The 19,082-nt window shown below is 44.4% G+C and overlaps 5 protein-coding genes across 5 annotated transcripts in view; 3 read left to right on the forward strand and 2 right to left on the reverse strand.

The window, feature by feature from the left end:
* The first annotated feature begins 355 nt into the window (after positions 1-355).
* LOC115768184 (transmembrane protein 242) lies at positions 356-1,132 on the forward strand. Its single transcript, XM_030712692.1, has 3 exons — positions 356-485; positions 557-798; positions 866-1,132. Exons 1-3 carry the CDS (start codon positions 419-421, stop codon positions 995-997), a joined length of 441 nt encoding a protein of 146 aa, XP_030568552.1. The 5' UTR covers positions 356-418; the 3' UTR covers positions 998-1,132.
* LOC115768183 lies at positions 1,125-2,219 on the reverse strand. The gene is made up of 2 exons (XM_030712691.1): positions 1,592-2,219; positions 1,125-1,512 (listed from the first exon to the last, which is right to left on the reverse strand). Exons 1-2 carry the CDS (start codon positions 1,785-1,787, stop codon positions 1,145-1,147), a joined length of 564 nt encoding a protein of 187 aa, XP_030568551.1. The 5' UTR covers positions 1,788-2,219; the 3' UTR covers positions 1,125-1,144.
* Positions 2,220-2,301: 82 nt separating this feature from the next.
* On the forward strand, positions 2,302-3,631 carry LOC115768182 (receptor expression-enhancing protein 1). The gene is made up of 2 exons (XM_030712690.1): positions 2,302-2,962; positions 3,020-3,631. Exons 1-2 carry the CDS (start codon positions 2,504-2,506, stop codon positions 3,467-3,469), a joined length of 909 nt encoding a protein of 302 aa, XP_030568550.1. The 5' UTR covers positions 2,302-2,503; the 3' UTR covers positions 3,470-3,631.
* Positions 3,632-3,679: 48 nt separating this feature from the next.
* LOC115768181 lies at positions 3,680-5,175 on the reverse strand. The gene is made up of 2 exons (XM_030712689.1): positions 4,010-5,175; positions 3,680-3,947 (listed from the first exon to the last, which is right to left on the reverse strand). The coding sequence occupies exons 1-2, from the start codon at positions 5,070-5,072 to the stop codon at positions 3,703-3,705; spliced, it is 1,308 nt and encodes a 435-aa protein (XP_030568549.1). The 5' UTR covers positions 5,073-5,175; the 3' UTR covers positions 3,680-3,702.
* A 787-nt stretch (positions 5,176-5,962) lies between these two features.
* LOC115768178 (unconventional myosin-XV) overlaps positions 5,963-19,082 on the forward strand; it is a 33,964-nt gene continuing 20,844 nt past the window's right edge. The window contains exons 1-2 of the mRNA XM_030712684.1: positions 5,963-6,029; positions 16,079-16,379. Coding sequence (XP_030568544.1) covers positions 16,254-16,379 — 126 coding nt within the window. The 5' untranslated portion in view covers positions 5,963-6,029; positions 16,079-16,253. The remainder of the gene's footprint in view (positions 6,030-16,078; positions 16,380-19,082) is intronic.

Here is a 19,082-nt window from a genome sequence, read left to right on the forward strand (position 1 = left end):
ACAGAAAAATTAAGATTGTTGTATCGATGCGATGCTCGCGTCAGTGCCGATATCTAAACGATGTTTTTTGGTTGCGATGTTCAGCAATGATTTTTGGGAATCGATAATAAATTTAAATTAAAAACAATATTGTGGCCCACGTTACAAAAGCACGTTCTTAAAAATTTATTTTCTTTCGCGGTTGCACCCATAGGTATTACTATCGTAATTATCCAATTTCGGCGATCCTCTTAATTATTCTTTTTTTTAAAGCGTGGATGTTTGATTAAATTGCATTCTACTATTTTTCGTGACTATCGCTTATCACTTATTTTTCATCGGTAAAATACCTATCGACTTATCGTTGGGGCAACGACTTTCACGACCTGCGATTACGACAATAAAAAAAAATTATCAAAATAAGCAAAGATTTTTCACGATGAGCGAAGCCGGCCCCGCCGTAGATGCAGTGGAAGCGGAAAAGCGGCGCAAATTTCGCATCCAAGGTACCTAAATACATAAATCAAACAGCAAAATATGTCAACCGAATAGAAACTCATTTCATACCGAATTTAAGCGGCTGCATTTATGGGTCTCGTCGGCGGCATCTCTGCACTATTTGGATTCTCGCGCACACTAGCCACGGCCAAGAAGTCGGACAGCAAGGTGCTGCAGCAGCAGGGCACACGCCAGGGCATTATACTAATGGACGAGGGCGCAACGTTGGCCATGCGCGCCCTCGGATGGGGCACACTCTACGCGGTGCTGGGCACTGGCGCCTTTTGCTATGGATTCTGGAAACTGAGCGGCGCCAAGGATGTACGTACCACACACATGCACACGCTTGTCAAGGGTTTTATTAATATATTCACTTAATTTATTGTAGTTTGAAGAGTTTCGCATGAAAATGGGCAACGCATTGCCGCGCATTAGCAGAGAGGAGCCAGCTAACAGCCGCACCGATTTCGAGAGCCTTACAGATCTAATGAAGTACTTGGCCGCCTGGAACAAGGAGTAAACTGCCACCACATACACTCTCACACACACACACACTGCTGTTGGCTAGCCTGTAGAGCTCATAAAATTTTTGTTTATGTTCCATTTGTACCTGTTTATAACTAATGCTTTTATGAGCTATACAAAAAGAAGCAACTACAAATTCGTTTCATTCATCGCGCATTCTATTTGTCTGGGATTCGGCTATGCTGATGCGTTGTATTTGGCATGCCAGGGACTGACAGCACTCCTTGAGGTTTTCCTGCATCTCTTGGATATCCTCAAACTCTAGCATAAATGTCGTTGCATCGTTCATGAACGTGCTAAAGCCGCGTATGAAGCCTTGCAGATTGGGGCCTTGATTGAGGTAGGCCAGCTGCTCCTCGCTGGGCCTGTAGCTAACGCCTCCCGCAGGTCCAACTGCGCCCGGCCTGTGCATGTATTTGGTGGCAAACGATTCCCAGTTTTGCTTCTCCTGCACAACGCTCTCCATATACGCCTCAATGGCAGCACCGGTTGTTTCACAAATAGATCCCGCTGCAAGGTTTAAATAATAAAATTAATTTGGTATATATATAGATATGTTTGTTTATATTTGGGCGGGTCTTTGGCTTACCTTCCGCCAGGTCGAGTGTGGTATTGAAAATGCTTCTCTTCTCATCGTAGACTGGTTTCGATGTTATCGTCTTGTGCAACTTGTCTACAACATCTTCTACGTCAATATCGGAGATGTCATCCACATCGCTCAGGCGCGCAGTAGGCGAATTAAAGCATTTCTCCCCTTCACATGAAATATTTGCTTCGGCTTCCATTTTCAAAATATGACGCCGGAATTAACGCAATAGAGAAGGTAACGCAAATAAGAGCAACGTCAATTGGCATTGAGCCTGTGACGTCGAAATTGCGCTGCCGATATTAAAGTTGGACGCATGTCGTGCTTTCATCGTGGCACGAACCTGCACGATTCAACATGACGCGTTCGTGTGCACATGCCATATTAACAAAATAAAATTATCCAATAACTACTAGAAATAGGAAACAATACTTACTTAATACAATGCTCACTTCATGTTTTGTCAAGATTGGTAAAATTGTCACTGAACTCGAGTGTTGATAGAAAATTGTCGAATGCCCATCTCTAGTCGAAATAGCGGCCGTGCCGGGGTCAGGTTTTGCGTGAGTTGTACGATGCGATAGCGATTTTGATGCCAGCACTTTCCAACACTACATAGCGGGCTTTTGATTTTCAATTTGAAAGCTACGAAAGCAAATTAATTAAAATCAAGTAGTCATCGTTTTAATTGTATAGTTTGTTGTATTTGGAGCAGAGGTGTGTAGCTCACTTGAAACAGTGCTTTCACAAAAACAGAGGCGTGCTCCGAAATATCGAAATTATAGAAATAGGAAATTTTGTTCATAAATTTCGTGTGCCGTGGTTCAGTGACTTCTCCGGGCGTAAATCGTTAGAAACCAAGAAACCAAAAGAAAAACCAAAAAAAAAAAAAAGAAAACCACAATTATTTTCGACATGATTTACGAGTTTATCATAATGCTGATCGGCTGGCTATATCCGGCCTTCGCGACATACAATAGCCTGAACGGTAACCTACGCTCACAGGTATCCTGGATGAAATACTGGATTGTGTTTGGTGTCTTCAATGCCTTTCACTTTTTCACCGGCTGCCTGGAGCCGTGGGTGCCCTTCCTGAGTGGCTTCAAGCTGTTCATTTTGTGCTGGCTGTTGCCCAGCTTGGGCAGCGGCAGTCAGTTCATCCATGACGACATACTCGATCCGCTGCTGAAGAGCAACAAGGAGGCAATCAATCGTACCGTCGAAAGCGTCTCCAGCGTGAGCAGCGCCCTGCTGCGCGAGCTGGTTAAGATGATCTATCACCTGCTTGTCGATGTCGTCGAGCAGTGCTGGCTGATGACCCGCAATGCGAATGACATTCATGTGACGCCACGCCTCCAGGCGGCCATTAACGAGGTAATTGCCGAACTCCGCGCGGCCAGACAGGCAGCCATATTCATGCCCCATTCACAGCAAGCAGCCATTCAACTGGAGGATGTTAAGACCGTCGAGCCACAGCCACCGTCGCCGTCGTCGCCGCCGCCACCGCCGTTGCCGCTGCCGAAGTTAGACGCCAGCCAGCCCACAAATGGAGCCTTCCGGGCAGCCGCCCTGAGCAGCAGCATGATAGATGACCAACTGGCGTTGCGCATACTTCTCGCCGAGGCGGTCAGTGCGGAGCGCATGCAGCTGTGCCAACAGCTGTCCAGTTCAGAGCATCTGGCGCCGATCCACAGCCATGTGAGAGTGGTACCCCCGATCACAACGAAGCCCACGCCCAAGCCACAGCGTCCGCCCAAGCCGAAGCGCGGCAAGCGCAAGCATCTGGAGGCAACCGCAGCACGATTCCAGCTGGAGATGGATCTGGATGCCGATCGCGCCTATCGCGAATATTGCGACGCCGATGACGAAGAGAAGCACTAATCCCATCCCAACGCGCCCGCCCCCAAGACCACTTGGCACCCAGCTACATTTCAGAGTAAGAAGAGAAGGAGAAAAAAGGAGGAGATAGTCCGAGACAGAATACTCGGCTTAGCCCAGTTTTTGTGTTTTTATCAGTTTCTTATGTGCTAAACGCATACTTCAATAAATTAAGCTGTTGCCATCTAAAAAGTAAGCCTAGGTTTAAGGTTGCGCCTCCTAAGCCTAGGCCTCTGCTAGGCAGCCGCCTTGCGTTCCCGTTCCCTATCGCGCTCGCGCTCACGCTCCCGCTCCCTCTCACGCTCACGTTCCCGTTTGACTGTCGGCAATCGGGTCCAGATATAGCCGCCGGTGCGGTGCGTCGTGTACTCATCCACATCGGGCAGCGGAAAGGGCGTCGTCCGATCGTAGTAGTAATTGCTGGGCGCGTGCATCACAAACTCCAGATAGCACAGTTTGCGGGAGAGCTCCTCGTCGGGACCTGAAACCAAAGAAAAAGCAATGAGATCCAATTTGCAATATTTCGCAATTTTGATGGCTTACCAATCAGATAGGTGGCTGGGTCGAAGCCCTCCTGCGGATCGGGACTGTCCTGCGTGGGTATCAGCCAGGTGAGAAACGCCGATTTCTCGCAATAGGCATCCACCAGTAGGCCCCGGATCTGGGCATAGAATATGTTCTGTTCGCTATCCACGATGCTCACAATATCGCCGATCTGCATGTAGCTGCCCTTGTAGAACACGCTCTTCACGAACTGCGTGCAGGCCTGCACCCGCGGCGTCTTCTGGGCGGGACGCTTGAAAAGGGTGCGCCGATTGCGTGCACCGGACGCAGCGCCAGCGCCGCCAGCTCCGGTTTTGCCATGTGCCTTGGCACCGCCGGCCGCATGTGACGGACCGCCAGGCGATTGCCCAGCGGCAGCACCGCCGACGACTTGGCCATTGTGGCCATTGATTGCACCACTTCCGCTTGTATTGCCACGTCCCGTTAGCTTCGATTTGAAGCGTGTGCTGCGCGTGCTTTTGCGCAGCCGTTTGATTATGGTTGGCGATCGGGCGCCATTTAGGCTGCTGCGCGTCACTTTGCCAGCGCGCTGCGGCGTCTGGGACGCGGCCGCTTCCGCCGGGCTGGCCTCCGCCATCTTGGATGCGCTAACATCTTCAGCGGCAGCATCGCCATCGGCAAGAAGGCTGGCCTCGGCCTTGACTGTAGCGGGACTGTTTGCTTTCGTCTTGACCTCAGCCACGTTGGCCTCATTGGAGATTTGAGTGGCGTGTGGTGGCTCCTCCTTGGCTGGCGGCTGCTCTTCTGTTTTCCGATTGGCCTTCCCAATACCTTTGCCATTGGCATTCGTTTGCATATTTATCGTTGGCCTGTTGTCGTCCAGCTCATCCAGTTCGTCCAGTGTCTCTGTAGTGGTTAAATCGGCATCAATTTCCATTTTCACAGGCTCCTCAGTTTTCGCCAATCGCTGCTCGGCTGCTGCTGCGTCCAGGTTAACACAATCGGTACAGTGGGCAGCTTCGGTTGCATTTGTTGGGGTTGTTGTCTCTTTCTGGCATTTGCTGCATCTGGTGGGCGGTTCGGATCCGGATGCTGTGGACATTGTTGGGCTTAATTTTTGGTGAACCAACACATACACACGGTTCACGGCTTAATTGAATTTTTGTTTATTTAAATAATTAAATTGGTTGCTGTTCTGCAAATGACACTGTTATGCTCAGCTTGTCTGCTGCTGCTCAATTGAGCTGTTAACACAACAGTACATTTAGCTTGTTATAACAGTGCCATTTTGAGTTGGCATAGATTTATGTCTGGTAGGTTCAGTTTAACAGAGCACTGCTAACGCAAATTTGTGCCGCTTGTTGGCGCTACGTGCGCACCATCGATAACATAACGCATATTGCGCTGCACATAACTGTCTGTTATCGAACAAACCTAGACAAGAGCAAACGCGAGCATCGCTCGGCGCTTATTGTTAATTCTGTTTTATTACTGGCAGGTCGTGTGCGCAGAATCGGTCGGTCTAATTTGAACACTTTTTTTTTTTAAGTGCGCGCGTGCCACGATTTACTATTGCATACACACACATAGTCACAAAATAAACACAAATTGTAGTATTTAATATATATTTTTTGCAAGTGCGCGCTTTGATATTTCATATTTGATTTATTTATCTACCTGTGCATACACACGCACACACACATATGCACATAGAGAGCTTTTGGAGAAGAGGCCAATGCAGCAGCAGCAGCAGCAACGACAACAACAAAACGTATGAAATGTAGTAGAATTCTTTTAATGTGTGTGACGAAGTGACGTAGAAAGCAGCAGCAAAAGAATTAGAAGCAGGAGAGAACGCGGTACGCTTGAAAAAAGCAGAGCTCAAAACGCAAACACGTACACATACACATACACAAATACACAAATACAAATACGAATACAAAGAAAGCATATAAAGTACAAACGTGGACAATAACAGTGGCAGCGACAGCGGCAGCGGCAGCGGGGAGCGCAACAGTTAACTGAAACGAGGGAGCAGCAAACAACAACAACAAAGCAAGTGAGTGATGAATGAGCATGCAACAAGTATGAATGTTTGTATACACACAGCTACATATAAGCTATCGATTACCGATAACTGCGGTCACTGCCAAATGTCATTGCCATCCAAATCCGAGCCAATAAGAAGTCGCAACGGTAAATTTGATTACATAGATATGTGTTGGAAAAGACTTTATTGCATTACTGCGCCGGCAAAGGTAGAGAGAGAGAGAGAGAGAGAGATGGTGAGGGTGAGTGTGCGAGAGGGAGAGAGATGCCATTAGCTGCACATTCAGTTAGTTATTCGACGTTGTTTTTAGTTTCGCATCGAAATGTGCTCATTATTTATATTAATAGAATATCTATTCAATAAATCAATGCAATGAGCTCATCAATAGCCAGTCAAAGTACCTTGAAAGAGTCAAACATTCAGCTAAAGCCGCATTCGTAATGCAGTTGGCGTTCGAAATGTATAATTCGTTTAAAAGTTATTTTAATTTTTTATCCACGCCAATTTCGTAGCATTTCTTCAAAATTATACATTCAAAAGTATTTATATATATATATATTAAGTTCCATTATATTCCACGAAATGTTCTTTTCTTTTGTAAAAAAAGTTATTTGTGGAGCAATGAAACAACTTCTAAATATTAAGTATAGATAATAATATATCAAAATAGATGCATTTCCCTAACATATCTCTACGGAATGTAAATTAGGAGAATAGCTTATTTCTGTAACATGATACAAGTAAAATGCTGCTGCAGACTCGAATTTCAGAAAGCTTTGAAATCTTTGCTTAAATTGTTCAAACACACATCAAATACGATGTAAAGATTACAGTTTGCTGCAGTCAACACCTGTTGCATGCGTTTTAATTAGATTCGGTTACCTGTTTTTCGATTGTTCTTCTTCTTGTTCTGTTTGATGTCTCGATTCATCGGTTTCCGATTGGGCAGCGGATCGATTTCAGTTTATTGTCAGTCAATAACGGTACTCTGCCCAGTTGCATAAGTTTGTTTGTGGACGCCTAACGGTTGCTGCCGCTGCCACAATGGGGCAACCAAGCAAGGGAGGCGGGATAGCCGGGGCAGCCGGGGTAGCCGGGGCAGCTGTGGCACACAGGCTGCACACACGACTTTGGCTTGGCTTTAGGGAGCAAGCGTAGCGTCCACGCAATTCGCCGCTTCGCTCTTCAATTCGATTGGTTGTTGGGCGAATGAGAAGCGGAGAGAAGGGGGCAATGCATTTTGGCAAATCATGTCGAGAACGCTTGCTTGCAACGGTATACAACGCCGAACAGTTAAGCGTGCAGAAATATGGAGAAAAAGCAAAGCGTAAAAGGCAATCAAAAGCAAAAATAAAAACTAAAAAATGTATATGTATATATATATGTATGTGTATAAAAAATTGGTAGAAGTAACACAAAAAAAACTGGTTCCGGCTGCCAAAGAATTCCGCATTGGCCACTCGACTATGGAATTGCTTCGACGAACTCTCAACTAAAATTGTCTCGCTCTCGCTCACTCTCTATCTTTCATTCTTTATCTGTGTGTGTACGAGTGTGTGTGTGTGTGTGTGTGTGTGTGTGTGTGTGTGTGTGTGTGTGCCACTTCCGTATCCAACGTACACAACACGCCCCAGCTATGTTAACAACAGCAGTTGCCGCAGTTGCCTCTTGCGACTCTCTCAACATTCTTGGTTCACGTTCGTTGCCTAAGTCTTTTGTTTTTTTTTTTTGTTATTTTTATTTGCCTCGTTTCTTTGCTGTTTTTTTATCGCTGTTCGCCTCTTGCAAGCGACCGATCAGACTAGCAGCAGGGCTCAGGCAACAACAACAACAACAACACAACGAATGCATAACAAAGAGAGGCACTCAGAGTGCCACACACACACGCACACACACACACACACACACAGCTTCGTCTAGCTGTTGTGCATGTTAATGCGACAAAGATGTTAATTGGCTTTTACTTTACTCAAACAAAATACTTAGTCAGAGCGAACGTACAACAACAACTGCAACAACGACACACACACACACACACAAAAATCCATCAGAGTGAAATTTAATTTAGTTGTCGCGACGTCTCATCTGCATCTCGTTTCACTCGGCAGCTATTTTAGTGTGTTTATCAAATTGATTTGATTTTTTCGATTGGAGTTGCAGGCGTCATATTATTAACATATCGATAACTTAGGCAGCTTTTCCATCGATCTATTGACCCTTAAAGCAAATAACATATATTTGTTTAACATATTTATTATACATTTATTGATTAGATAGTAAACATTTGCTTATGTACAGATGTAGCTGTGACCACTTTTCGATATCAAACAGAAATTTCATCGATAACAGTAGCTGCCCAATAAGATGCCGATCTATAGAGTAGCATGAAACATGTAGAACATATTTTGAGTCAATAAGCTCAGAAGTCGATTGGATTTATCAAAATCGAAAGCTATTGATGACATATCGATTAGCCAAAAGCTTCAATTAGTTCGAATTATTTGACTTGAGTAATCGATAACAATGAATGGCTGAAAAAAACAGTCGATGAAAATATCGATATAACGGACGAAATTATAATTTTCTAAACATATCAACAAATGTATCGACATGCGATAACTTGGATAACTATCATAAGTTCGATAGTTATCGATGACACTTCGATAATTGATCGATAGTCATAACTTCGATATGCCATGTATTTGATAATTTATCGATAGTTATTACTTAGATAGCCAGGTATTCGATAATTTTTCGACTGTCAAAATGCTTTGCAATAGATCGTGCACACCGTTGCGCGTCTCAGTTAACATCAGCATAGCAGCTGCTTGTGGGGGCGAACCAATGTGACGCCCTTTTATTCAATTGCCGCCTGTCTGCCCGCCTCCAAGTTGTGGGTGCAGCGGCAACTGGCAACTGGCAACTGGCAACAACTAGTTGAATGCTGGGCAAAACAAATCAAGCGGCGCACCTCAGACAACAGACAACAACAAATAGCGGCACGAATGCTTTTTAGAATAATTTAATGACAGCAGCAGCGACAACAACAACAACAACAATAATGACAACAATAAAAACAAACAACAGCCACAGCAGATGTCGTCTCGCACTTTCAATTGTCTTTTGCATGCAATGAAAATAAAAAACAAAAGCAAACTTCTTCTTTTTTTTTTGTTTGTTGAAAATTTCCCTTTTTGTTTTTAGTACGTGTGTTTGTGTGTGTGTGTGTGTGTGTGTGTGTGTGATCGATGAGCAGCAGCAACCACAACAACAACAACAGCCGCAACAGTGGCTGAGTCTTTTGGCGCTTTGGCTGCCAGCGAAGACAACACCGCGCGTTCGACGCTGTCTCTTCTCAAAAGGTTTATTGGCCTTTTGGCTCACTGCGCTACCCGTGGCTGTCTGTCTGTCTGTCTGTCTGTGTGTGTGTGTGTGTGTGTCGCCGTTTTAGCCAAGTTTACTTGCTGGCTGAGCATTTGGCTAGGCCCTAGTGTTAGTGAAATCGTTCGACTTCGTCTTCGACTTTGGCTTCTTGCTAAATATTTCTTCTTTCTACATGAAATTTTCTATTTGTGCGAGTACAACAAAACGTGAGGCCACTTTGTGATAGCAGGCGTTGAGTGCGGCAAAGGGTGCTGGAGTGGTCTAGGGGGGGGGGGGGGGGGGGGGTGGGAGGGTGGGCAAGGGCGAGGAGGCAAACATAAAGCGGCTTACAAATAATATGTGACTAGTCACTGCTGCTTTCGAGCTGTCCGTTTGGCCAATAACTCAAACTGTCAGTCAGTTTGCCACGAACAAGCAGCTGAACAACAAGGAGAAAAAGAAGAAGCAGAAGAAGAAGGAGTAGTTGAAGAGGTAGAAGAAGAAGAAGAGCGCCAGACCATGCCAAACTGGGAGTGCAAATAACGCCTTAACCATAGAAAAACTGGCCGCCAACTCCAGTAAATCCAGATAAACCGTTGCAAACGAATTCTAACAGATCTTCGGAAAGAAACGAGTTTTTCAAAATTGCACATTGAAATATTATTAATATCCAAAAGAAATTACCCGGCTTTGCCTGGCTCAAATGAATTATGTTGCAAGTACATGACTTACCCATATTATTTGTGTCCCTCGCCCAAACTTCAGATTTAAACCAAGCCAATTGCGCCATTTCTTCACATCGCTTCTCAAAAACAATATAACAATTGGGTACAACAAAAATAGGGAACCGTGACCTCTCCACTGTCAAACCGATGTTCAAGCAACCGTCTTTCCACACTTGGGATTGTCTTTTGCCTAGTCTTAGTGCTTATGGTCTTCATAGTTGTTTTGCCTAGAGCTCAGTCAGTCAGTCAATCACTCAGTCAGTCAGTCAGCCAAACAGTCAATCAATCAGTCAGTCAATCAATCAATCAATCAATTAATTAATCAATCAATCAGTCAATCAATCAGTCAGTCAATCAATCAATCAATCAGTCAATCAATCAGTCAGTCAGTCAATCACCCAGTCAGTCAGTCAGTCAATCACCCAGTCGGTCAGTCAGTCAGTCAGTCAATCAGTCAGCCAGTCAATCAATCAGCCAGTCAATCAGTCAGTCAATCAATCACCCAGTCAGTAAGTTAGTCAATCAGTCAGTCAGTCAATCGGTCAGTCAGCCAGATACAGATTTATTCGATTTTAGGGCTTGGCTTGTGTGGAATTTTAATATCTCAATTAGAAAATGAATTTCAATCAAATGAAAACAAATGAAATCGCAATCGTTGCGCTTCAGCTCTTCCATGGAGAGAAATGCAATGGAGCAGCGTGTTAAATGTTAAACATTAGTTGCTAAAAACAAAAAACAGGCGAAAAAAAAACGCAAGTTGAAAGTAAAATGAACAATAAATTAAATAAATTGCAGTTCGACAAACTGCGTCAATTAAAGCGACTGTCGAAATCGATATCGAAGTATGTGTGCGTGTGTGCGTGTGTGTGTTAAATGAAATAATTAAGCGGCGCATTTTTGTGCGTGCCATAAAAATGGAAATGGATTGGCCATAGCTGCAGCTGAGGCAGCGATGGAGGCTGTGCTGTGCATCTCTGCGGATCTATGGTCTTGTCAAGAGTTTCACTTGGCGTGCTCGCGACTGCGCCCCGCTGTGTTTGCTGCGTAGGTTACATACAAACGCCGAATGCAGCCATGCCGCCAAATGTGGCATGTTGCTCCACGCAAGCCGCACACACTCGCCCGCACCTAATCAAAATGCAGCGCATCGAATTATGCGAATGTGCTGTGCCCAGAGTTGGGGTTCAATAAACCAATGTAGAAGTGCAGCAACAAATGGCATAGTTCCCAAGTCTGGACTCGTAGCTAAAATGAATCCCAATTGTGTGCAGCCCTGGTAACTAGCCCCAACGGGGGTTGGAAGGGTTAAGTTCTTGAAGTTCTTGCTGCCAAGACGAGCCCCAAATGGCATAAGTCAAGGCATGCTTGTCATTGGACACAACCGAGAGCATTAGCTAGTGTCCAGGCTAGCCCAATCGGAGCTCCTCCCTCCTCTTGCTGGAGCTTGCTCTGCCATCAATGAGGGAACATCAAGAGTCTCTTTGTTGGGTCGCTAGCTTGGCGCATTGCTTTGGCGCACAGTTCCATATGTCACGTGGCTGACATACCTACAGGGTAAACGCCACGTAAAACATAAAAATAGACTTGATGTGCCAAGGGACTGCGAACTGGCAGCTGGCTGCGGTCCGAGCTATGCCAAGAATCTGGCATGAAAATCAATTTAACAACAACAAAGTCGAAAACTAGAAACTCGCTCTAACACACACACACACACACACACGTTGATACACACACCTGTGTCAGTTTAAGCTAAACATTTGTGCAGGTGCGGTTCAGAGTTTTGTATCAAATGCTTCGTCTCAGAAAACACAGATTTATGACACATCGCACGCTCACACACACACACACACACACACACACAATCACACCGTAAATGCGCTTAACAACGAAATTGTAAGGAAATTTTTAGCGCATTTGGTCATGGGAAAAGCGACAGGTTTGAAAATGCATACGAAAATCTCTAAAAAACAAACAAGTAAATCGAAAGACTCAGGCAACGAACTTGGTGACAAATATAAAAGACTTGAACAACGAACTTTGTTTGGGCAGCACATCTTAACTGGCTACACCTAACCAGATTAAAGGCAGTCAGCAGCCAAAGAGGGGGAAATGTATGCTGGAGGGGGGGGGGGGGGGGGGGGGGGGGGAAAGACATTTTTGATCCCAACTGAAAACCTTGAACCCGGGCAACATGTTGCTTAGCCAGGTCAGCCGACGAAGTCAGTCGGAGTTTAAAGGGCTTAGCATCAGGCCACGCCCTCATTTGCATTTTGAACGAAATGTGAACTGGAACTGGAACTGGTTCACAATGAATTACATACATCTATTCAGAATGTAGATATAATATTCAATTGATTTATGTTCGGCCTAAGAATAGCTCACAAAAGTGCTGCAAGCAAAGATGTTGGGATTTGGTATATTTGGCAAGCCTGTGAACTAGTTCAAAGTGGTTCAATTGATCAATTTTGAACCTAGCTACGGCTTATAGTGAAGATATATTAGATATAAGTCGAACTTGAACAAACATTTCGACTGTGAACTTTTTCGTAGCTGAAGAATCTTAGCATATGATGCGATAAATAATGTGTCATACTTATTAATAGTTATTAATTGCAGAACAAAATATTGCGCTTCAATAATTTGAAAAGTTCAACGCGTTTTCTTACGTGTTTTTTATGTGATTTTTTCTCGTTTTTGTTTTGGCATACTTTGGATTCTTGTATTTCGCATTTTTTGTTCACACTCAATTTGCAAATGCTGCACAGCTGCCGCTCATTGATTACACATGAAAACCTCCATTAAATTGTTTCTATTCTACGTGCTGTGCTTGTTGCTGTTGTAGCATAGACATCGACATCGACATCGACATCGGCATCGACATCCACATCGACAGCGGCTGCAGGCAAGCGCTCGGGCAGCGACGTCTTAGCATTGGAATGCGGTCGAACTCGACTCGTTGCCAAGCCAAGATTTGTTATTTGTCGTAGAGCCCAAAAGAGAGCCAGTGTTTGTGTGCGTGAGAGAGCGAGATAGAGACAGAGAGAGGGAGAGCGAGAGCGAGAGAGAGAGGGGGGGAGCGAGACTGACTCACTGACTGACTGACTAACTGGTTGAATGAATGAATGAATGAGCGGTAGCTGCCACATTGTACACGGGGCCCGTCTCACAGTTACTTACTGCGCGCTTTTATACCCTGGAAGGGTATTAGGTTTTAATAAAAAATAATAAATAATAATTAAAATAATAATAATTTGAAAAACCTTTGTATGCTAGACCTAAGACCCAAATATTGTATAAAAATCAGTTCGTAAACACTTTTTAACAATTTCTTTGCCATAAATAGTGTGGACCGAAGGCTAAGAGTAGCACAGTTGTTTTTGATATGCACAGAAGGAAGCTGCAAAGTTTGCGCTGTGTCCAGGGTATCTGCAAGTCGTTTGCAAGAGCACGCTTGCTTGTTTTATCTTGTTAAATGCGGCGCGCTAAACGAGTTGTCTCTCGCAACACCAACCCTCCGCACCCCCTACCGCACACACACACACTCTCACATACACACCCGCCTTTGTATTGACTTTGTCAATTCGTAAGCACTTGTCCAGCCATTTAGCACGAATTTGTTTGGCCTACACCAAAAGCGAAGCTCAAGCCAAACCCAAGCCCAAGCCCAAGCCCATAGCCAAACCCAAAACCAAAACCAAATCCCAAGCCAAATTCAGTGCGAGTGCGCGCATTTCTTTGCCACATGCATTAAAATTACAACAACAACAACAGCAGCAGCTTTTCTTGCTGTTTTTTTGGGCATAAATATTTATGTTAAAGGCTTTTGCCGCTAAACAGGTGAAAGTTTGTCTCGCCAATGGTAATCAGCCACCGAGCAACAATCACAACAAACAACAACAACAACAACAAGGGTGTGTGTGTGTGTGTGTGTGTCTCGCTTTTGGCCATGGCTGCTTAATATTCTTGAGCAGCATTTTTTTTTTTTTGGGCGGCCGCATTTTTCATATTATTTATTTATGAATTTTGCGAACAATTTCCAAATTTAAAGCCGAATTCGCCTCTTTTGGCGCTTTGTTCGTCAAATCAATTTTAATCAAATGTTTTTGTTCTTCTTCTACGCTTTTAATTAGTTTTTTTTTTTTTTGCATCTGGGCCAAATGCTCAATTCTGAAACGAACTGAAGGTGAAAGCGAATTCTAAAAATAAAAAACTGTGTGGAAAGTTATCTCTAGAAGCGGCATTGACAAACAGATTTGTCTTGAGCTTCATCAATATGTAAATTCGGGGATTTCCTCAAACTAATATAATACAAGAAAATAGGTAATAGTATTATAATATAACTAATATAATTGAAGGCTCAGTCTGCTGCCTCTGATGTGCTGCTCTAAACTGCGGGCACAAACTCTTAGCCCAGATGTGTCCTCCTTGCGGAGCAAGTGTTGTTGTGAATAGCTATTTGGTCTTTCTTCAAGTACAATCAATGTCGAATGTCAGGGTACAGTCGCATTTTGTAAAGACTTGTCTGTGTAGACGACCCTTTCATGCAGGCAACTAGCTGACAGCTCTTTGGAAATTTCTAGTTCTAGAGTTCAAGGAGCATCAGAGCTTGGTTCTCTGATTCCTCTTCCAGAGATAGGATGCTACCACAGAAACTCACAGCAGGACTCTAGGCCAATTAGAGAGAGGCATCTGAGCTCTTTCTCGCATAGTATACACAGAACAAAAATATGCCCACAAAATTGCAAAAGAATCACAAGAGACTTGCGTTCAAGCATATGATAACCTAAATATGCCTTATTTGAGTTCCAAAACTTGTATAATTATCGCACTTTAAACAAAGGAGCTAGAATATTCGTCCCTTATTCATTCGCTTGGTAGAGATCAGATCGATTTCAGCACAAAAAACGAATATTTCTAATGGCAACTTGTCGCTGCTTATAGGGTATCTTCTAGTCTAATCGATAACCTGCCGAGTTGCCAAGCGATCGATAAAAATCGATATCGAAATTCTGTTTTTCGAGCAAATCTCGTTGGTTTTAATTTGACATGGAATAGTGTAAACAAATTGAGTATCTTACATATGCTGATGGTAGACGTGGATGCAGGGTATCTACTAGTCGAGCACTCTTACTTCTTGCAGAGGCTATTCTAATTGTGTCGCGAAATGTGTAAGGCACACAAAGGACAACAAAAACCTACCAGCCCATAAAGTATATAAGTATATTCTTGATCAGTATGAAAAGCCAAGTCGAGCTATCTGAAACATGCTCGGCGTTAACCTTTTTCCCTGTGCTTCTTAGATATGGGCATTAGAGCATTATTAAAGGTAGCTCTTCTTTCGCGCCTCTACAGGTTTTGACTGGATCTGGAATGCCCATTTATACATAACCAGATGCAACCTTAATCGTCTGACCTTTTGGCTAAACAATTGTTGCTGTCAAAACGTATGAACTTTGCCGTTGCGTTTAATTGCATTTCTAAAGAAGAAAAACAGAAAAAAAAACAACAACAAAAAAAATATAAATAATAATTGTAATAATAAGCTGGAAAGCAAAGTGAAGAGAAAAGAAAAAAAAAACTTACTTTCATTCAATGAGCGCAGGCAGTGCACGGCCTTCAGCCGTCAGCACCGCGGCCCGCAAGCCCCCCCCTCCTAAACGTTGACAACTTTGTCTCCTGTCTCACACACAAACACACAAGCACACACACAAATACACAAATACACCTGCGAGTGACAATGACAATCACCTGTGTGTGTGTGTGTGTGTGGGGTGTAGGGAGGCGAGCGAGGTTTTTGATAAGCCAAAGGCAGCGACTTTTTATTTTATAGAGAGGCGAAATAATTACGTGCATTTTTTATGGTCTGATGTTTTTTTTTTTTTTTTTTTTTGTGGCTCAGCTTTTTTCTGTGTGAATCAATGTCTTGACTAATCAAATGTTTTTTTTTTTCTAATTTATTTTTATTTACAGCAATGCATCAGCCGGCAGCTTGAAGTTGAAGCCAGCCCCACAATTCCCCAGTACTTGCTCCCGCTCAGCGCTTGGAGAAGAAAGACAAATTATTAATAATTGCAAATAGTTGGTTGGAAAAGTTGGAGCTGATCAACTGAACGCATACGGTCGGGTAAGAGCCAAGTTGGACGCAATGGACTGGGCCGAAGGGGATCTGGTTTGGTTCGATCCGGGCGTGGGTCATCCCATACCCGGTGAGATTCAGGAGGTGCATCGCGCAGCGCAAGTGATTGTCGTTCAGGCCATGATCAAGGGCAAGGTGAGTGTTAACTTCTGGCAGTCAGTGTTTCGATTGTGGACCTAAGAATATATGTTGGATAGTTGAAAGCTAAGGGAAAGCGAAAGGCACATAAAAGCAGGGAATCTGCTGGTCGAGTAAATCTTGGTTTTTGGCACTAACTTTTGGCAGTCAGTGTTTCGATTGCGGACCTAAGAAAACTACACGAAAATATTTAAAGACTAATAGACTAAAATAAATGTTGGATAGTGGAAAGCTAAGGGAAAGAGTAAAGCACAGTCATCAACACAGGGTGTCTCTTGGTTGAGCATACCTTCTGTTTTGGCACTTGTCAAGGGCCGCTTTAGCCAACAGCTTTTTTATGACAGCTTTTCACTATTTTCACCTGTCAGCGAAAAGAAATAGATGACAATGCGGCAACTGGGCAAATCGCTTTTGTTTTTGGCAGTTGGCAGCACTTGGCATTCATCGCATGCCACTGGCAACTGGCCACTTGGGTAGTTGGGCCACTTGGCAGGCAACTGTTGGCCAATTTTGTGCTGCAACGGAAGTGTTTTGTATGCTGCACCGATCTCTGGCAGTCGCCGGCTCTCTAATTGCCCAGCGCCGGCAGCGACTTCTGCTCGACTCCGTTTCCTTTTTCCTTTGCAATTAAGCCTGCCAGTCAACAGCAGCAAGAGTCGCTCGGCCCGAGGCTTTGGCTAATAACTGGTAACAGTTACCGATGCCGTTGCCGCTGCCAGTTGCCAGTTGTCAGTTGCCAGTTTCAGTTGCAGTTGTTGCCCCCTAAGCGCCAGCTAAGAAATCAAGAATACAAATACCCAAACTGGCTCGCATGCTTCTACTTGTCGCCAGTGTTGCCAGCTGTTGCTGAATTGGTGCATCAGCTAATAGACCGCATTGGGCAGCAAATGTTAATGTTAAAAAGCTAAAAAGAATAGCTGAAATCCATTTAAAAACTAGCCATAGTTGGCAGGCACTTGCAAATGTCAGCAGTTTCTGGCTGCTGACCTCTGCCTGTAGCTAAATTTAGCCAGAAAAAAGCTGAAATGGTGTACACTGCTCGCAACCAGTATTCTGTGTATCCTGTTCAATTTAATCGTCGCATCGTCTGACCAATTGTTGGCCAGTTAGCCAGAAGAAAAAAACGTTTCAGTTGGGTAACATGAACTGGGGCAGGCCCCCTGCGTAAGCCTGACCGGCAATTAGCTGTGCGAGAGAAGCTTTGAAAGCGCCTGAAAGCTTTGAGACAGCTTAATTGTGTTTACATTGAAGTAATTAGATGTGCGAGAGGAGCTTTAAAAGCGCCTGTGAGCCTTAAAAGAACTTAATTGTGTTTACACTAAAGTAATTACGTTTGGTCTTAGCTGCATCTTGCGATAATCGATATTCATTCAGGTGAAATACAACCTCAAAACTTTGTAAACCCCGCTTATCCGATAGTTTATAATGCAATCGATATTTCGATAAAAGAAGCTACTAAAGGCAAGCTTTTCAATCAATCGATTAATCGAATAATTTTAAGATATAATTAGAAAGCTATCATTCAAGTCAAATACAATTACCTTAAACCTGAAATACTTTATGCAAAGCTTGTCGAGTAGCTTTTAATGCAATCGATAATTCGAGAATAACGCCTTTTAGCTAATCGAATATTCGATAAATGTCCCGACTTAGAGTATACAGCTCTTTCAGCTATCTATACTTAGAAGATAAGTTGGTAAATGTTTATTTGATTGGATTAAAGGTCAAGAGTTAGCTTGGGACTTTAATTTTGATTAGTAGATTAATTTCGGGCAATAATAATCGATACGCTGCACGCGTTGCTGCAGCGGATTTGAAAGACAAAGAATACAACTTGAACTGTTTCTGGCTTGGCTCGGAGAAAGTGGCGCTCTCTCGACAGTCAGAGAGAGAGTTGTTCTTCTCTTAATTGAATTGAGATCACAAAGATCGGGCAGCGCGAGATCAAAGTCAAAGCCATGCGACAGGTTTCTCTTGCGCAAGTCTTGTCTGGCCGTTACCCGTTGTTCTCTCGTTCTCCAAAACTGGCTACCCGTCTGCCGGGAGGAGTGTCATCTTTGGGCCGCGTGCTACCCCCACTTTCGGTCGAAATAGAAACAGAAACGTGTTTCAATCGATTGCCTTAAGAAAACGTTTAGGCGCTTGAGCAGAGGCGACAAGGGGGGGGGGGGGGAGGCAGGGGAAAACGCATACTGGGGGAAAACTGTGGCAATGTGGCGGCTATTGGCCCAGCTCCGCTTGACTCCTTTCAGTTGCATTCGAGACGGCGGCCAATAACGTCTCCGGCGCCATTGTTGTTTTTGGTTAACGTCCGGTTTTTCTTGCATCGAATCTCGGTTCTTGGTGCTCAACTAGTACCGTTAGATGCGGATCGTACGCTTCCATCTGGAGCCGTGGCAGCGGGGCAGCGGCTGCGGCTCAGTGACGCCCAGTCCGGCGCAGTCGCCATCGCTGGCTCTGCTATCGCCGCACGTGCTGCGCCGCCAGCGTCCGGCTAGTCTCGAGGATCTGGACGAAATCTTTGCCCAGCAGTCGCCACAGCAACAGCAGCAGCTGCTGCTGCGTCGCCAGCGTCGCCTCAAGTGCCGCTATCCTCAGGTGGTCAAGCGGCTCTCGACGCTCTGCAGCGATGTGATAGCCCGCCATGTGAGCCAAGCCAAACCGCAAATCCAATTAATCCCTGTCACAAATTGTCGACTT

The sequence above is a fragment of the Drosophila novamexicana genome, unplaced genomic scaffold (assembly GCF_003285875.2).
Source record: "Drosophila novamexicana strain 15010-1031.04,08,12 unplaced genomic scaffold, DnovRS2.1 tig00001692-arrow-arrow-pilon, whole genome shotgun sequence".
Taxonomy (NCBI): Eukaryota; Metazoa; Arthropoda; class Insecta; order Diptera; family Drosophilidae; genus Drosophila; species Drosophila novamexicana.